This window comes from Vicia villosa, unplaced genomic scaffold (assembly GCF_029867415.1).
Source record: "Vicia villosa cultivar HV-30 ecotype Madison, WI unplaced genomic scaffold, Vvil1.0 ctg.000326F_1_1, whole genome shotgun sequence".
Taxonomy (NCBI): domain Eukaryota; kingdom Viridiplantae; phylum Streptophyta; class Magnoliopsida; order Fabales; family Fabaceae; genus Vicia; species Vicia villosa.
The window spans coordinates 949,324-952,845 of NW_026705146.1; the positions used below are offsets into that span (position 1 = coordinate 949,324).

Genomic DNA, 3,522 nt, shown 5'->3' on the forward strand with positions numbered 1-3,522 from the left:
TTACAACAAGACAAATCAATTTCTATTGTTAGTAGAGTGATTATCATTTACAATTAGATAAATCAATTTCTATTGTTAATAAAGTGATTATCATTTACAACTAGACAAATCAATTTCGACGGTTAGTAAAGTGACTATCAATAACAACTAGACAAATCAATTTCTATTGTTAGTAAAGTAACTATCATTTACAAATAGACAAATCAATTTCTATTGTATTAAATTGTCTGTCATTTAATCTGAAGAGACTTGGGTTCGAGACCATATTGATACAAATTTTATATTTTTTTATTTTAAATTTAGAATTGTTTAAGATTAACCACGTGGGTCTGAGTTCAACTCCTTATAAGAAACAACTTTGACTTTTTTATATTATTAATTTATAATTGTTTAAAAATGAAATTAAAAATAAAAATCAATTTAGTATTTACAAAATGAAAAATAAATAAAATCCAACGTGGCAATCCAGTCACGGTTTAAAACTAGAAAAAAACCGATTTGAGAAAAATATTAGCAGAAAGACTAATATGATCCGGTTAAATTTTGTAAGGAATTAAGTTGGATCAATTTTTTTGTGAGGGACTAATTTGACTCTAGTAATATTTATGAGGGACCAAAATGGGTCTTCACTCTTTTTATATTAAGAAAAATTTGAGAAATGTTAGTTATAATTTTGGGAGTGACATCTTAAATCCTGCCACTACCACCATCAAAATAACCTAAACCACCATGAGAGCAACAAAACGACAAACCAAAACTTATCTCAAAAACAAGACAAATACTCGATATGCTATTGATTAATGCAAAAGCTAATGTTTTGAAGTCTTTCAGAGAAAGTACAAGAGTTCACTTTGATCTACCTAAAAATTCTTTTCGGGCTAAAAAAATACTTGTATCCTCTTCTTATTTTGAAACACCATTATAAGTACCATCATTATGGACTCTTCAAATAGTTCGTACTATAACATGTCAAATCATTACAAAATTATCCAGAGACTTAGCCCTACCACAAACAAGAGAAAAAACTCAAAGAATTTTATGATCTTCAAAAAAATATCTATCAATCTAACTATTAGAAGATCATATACGGCATATGTATGACTAGCACACAAGTGACAAAAGAAGAAGCGTGACTCAAACAAGTCCTCACATACGAAACATTAGATTTCATTAGAATTAGAAATAATCTTATCTACACAAATTATTCCTTTTTGAAAAGGAGACTTTCTTGCAAAAGTTATAAAAAAATAAAAAAAAATTAATACCTTAAAAAAAGCTAGCTAAGTCAAATAAAGAAAAGAGTTAAATTCTTAACCGTAAAAGATAACAATGAAGATATATGACTAATCACTTTTCTTTATAAGCAAATAAATTGTATTAATTTGACTAATCACTTGATCATCATAAGGAGGGGAAAAAATGTCTTTAAGACATTAAAAAAATGCATGAACCATGTAAGCATGAAATCCCGCAACATTGTCGAGACATCGTACCTCAGAGACGCACATTAAGGCTATAAACAAATGGAGGCTGCTGAGACTATTTAACAAAGTCAACTCCCCATAAACATAATCCATGTATAGTTTTTGTCTTACATCGCACATGGAGTTTTTGTCGTATATAAAACTATTTCATATTCAATAATTTGTATTATTTTAAATTAATAGTCGGTAGTATTTTAATAAAATAACCTTGGATAGAACATCTAATGAACTATATATATGGATAACTTTGCAACTTTCATTCACATTCAATAAGAATCTAAAGTCTCTAATTAATAGCTTAAATGGAGTTTTCACGTCTCTCTCTTTTAACTTTTTTCTGTGTAAGCAAGCCATTTTCAGTTATTATCTCAATTTATTCCGTAATTATTTGTCCTTTGTAAGATTTAATTTTTCTTCACATAAAATAAAAACTAATATTACCTTATGACCTCATAATATTACATTGACAATAACAAGTAAATAATTTTACTGAAAAATAAAATGGTAGAATTTGATATAAACTTTTTTTTTTCAGTTGGCTATTGCAGGAATAGTTGCATCTCATTCTGGTTAGTACTTTATTGAGTTATTCCGCTTAATAATTTATTATAAAAATTTAAAATTTTTTAATATTTTTTCGAATAATATAGACATAGAAGGCAAAGTACTCTTTTTGGAAAATGATTTATATCCTGGCAAAATATTCAAAGGACTTCAAAAACTTTCTGATGTTCAACCATTTCGAACAATTGGATGGTTGCCGATTGAAAAAGCAAATCAACAATCCGAAGATGTAATCGAAAAAGAGAGCTATAGTCTTGATGAGATTTGTGGGGGTCCTCCGGCTATAGGAGAAGACAAGTTATGTGCAACATCTTTAGAATCAATGAAAGATTTTGCCATTTCAAAGCTTGGGTTGAAAATTAAGTCATATTCAGGCTATTTTGCCAAAAATCAAGACCAGTATGTTGTTGAGGAAGTAAATAAAATTGCGGACAAAGGAGTTATGTGTCATAAATTGAATTTAGGTAAAGATGTATTTTATTGTCACCAAGTCAATGCGTCAACAACTTACATGGTTCCATTGACCGCATCTGATGGAACTACGGTTAAGGCATTGGCCGCTTGTCACCATGATACAAGAGGTATGAACCCAAATTTGCTTGATGAAGTTCTCAAAGTTAAGCCTGGGACTGTCCCGGTTTGCCATTTTGTTGGCAATAAGGCTGTTGCTTGGCTTCCTGTTCCTGTTACGAGTGATTCCAATGATCATCCTTGTGCAATATAAGGGATTGGGAGTAATTTGATGTACAAATATTATATCTCTATGTTTTCCATGTATTTCAAATAAAACTAGTTCTAAACTAGTTAGAACTATTTATCTGTCTTTGTGCAAGTTTGTTTCCTATGACATGTAAGATAATGTATGTTTGAATTTCATGATGTTAAAAAAAATTGTGTTTTTGATATCATATCTTCTTGATATGTATAGTTCAACTCCACTATATAAAAACTCCTTTTTTACATAGATTACAACTGATTTTTTATATTGGTTTTAAAACATATTTGAAATTTCTATTATATGCAACAACAACTATTAGAAAAAAAAAATTTAATAACCATGTTTAAAAAAAATTACAAAAAAAATCATGTTTTCAGGGTATTTACCAAAATGTATAGGTTTGGGACCCTAGATAGGTGAATGCGCCAAATGAAATGGCGCATCTGTGTACAACATGCCAAACCATTTGGCGCATATGAAAAAAATTAGGGCAAAAGTTTGTGAGACAATTGATTTGGCGCATCCATACATGAACCCACACATAGGCGCCATTTCATTTGGCTCCTATGTGTTGGGGTATATTTTTTTAAAAAAATAATCCCCTTTGTGTAATTTCGCGCAACATTTTTTATTCCGGTCTTTTAATTTTGTAAAAATGTCCGATAAATCAATTTCCTAAAATGCGTAATAACCCTGAATAATGTTTGCGTTGTCGATTTCGGTTTTTTACTAAAGCATGCTTTATTGATGAAAGAC

The 3,522-nt window shown here is 29.5% G+C and overlaps 1 protein-coding gene across 1 annotated transcript; it reads left to right on the plus strand.

The window, feature by feature from the left end:
• Positions 1-1,743: 1,743 nt before the first annotated feature.
• Positions 1,744-2,995, plus strand: LOC131626832 (unknown seed protein USP-like). The gene is made up of 3 exons (XM_058897671.1): positions 1,744-1,825; positions 2,020-2,053; positions 2,135-2,995. Exons 1-3 carry the CDS (start codon positions 1,787-1,789, stop codon positions 2,770-2,772), a joined length of 711 nt encoding a protein of 236 aa, XP_058753654.1. The 5' UTR covers positions 1,744-1,786; the 3' UTR covers positions 2,773-2,995.
• The last annotated feature ends 527 nt before the right edge of the window (positions 2,996-3,522 follow it).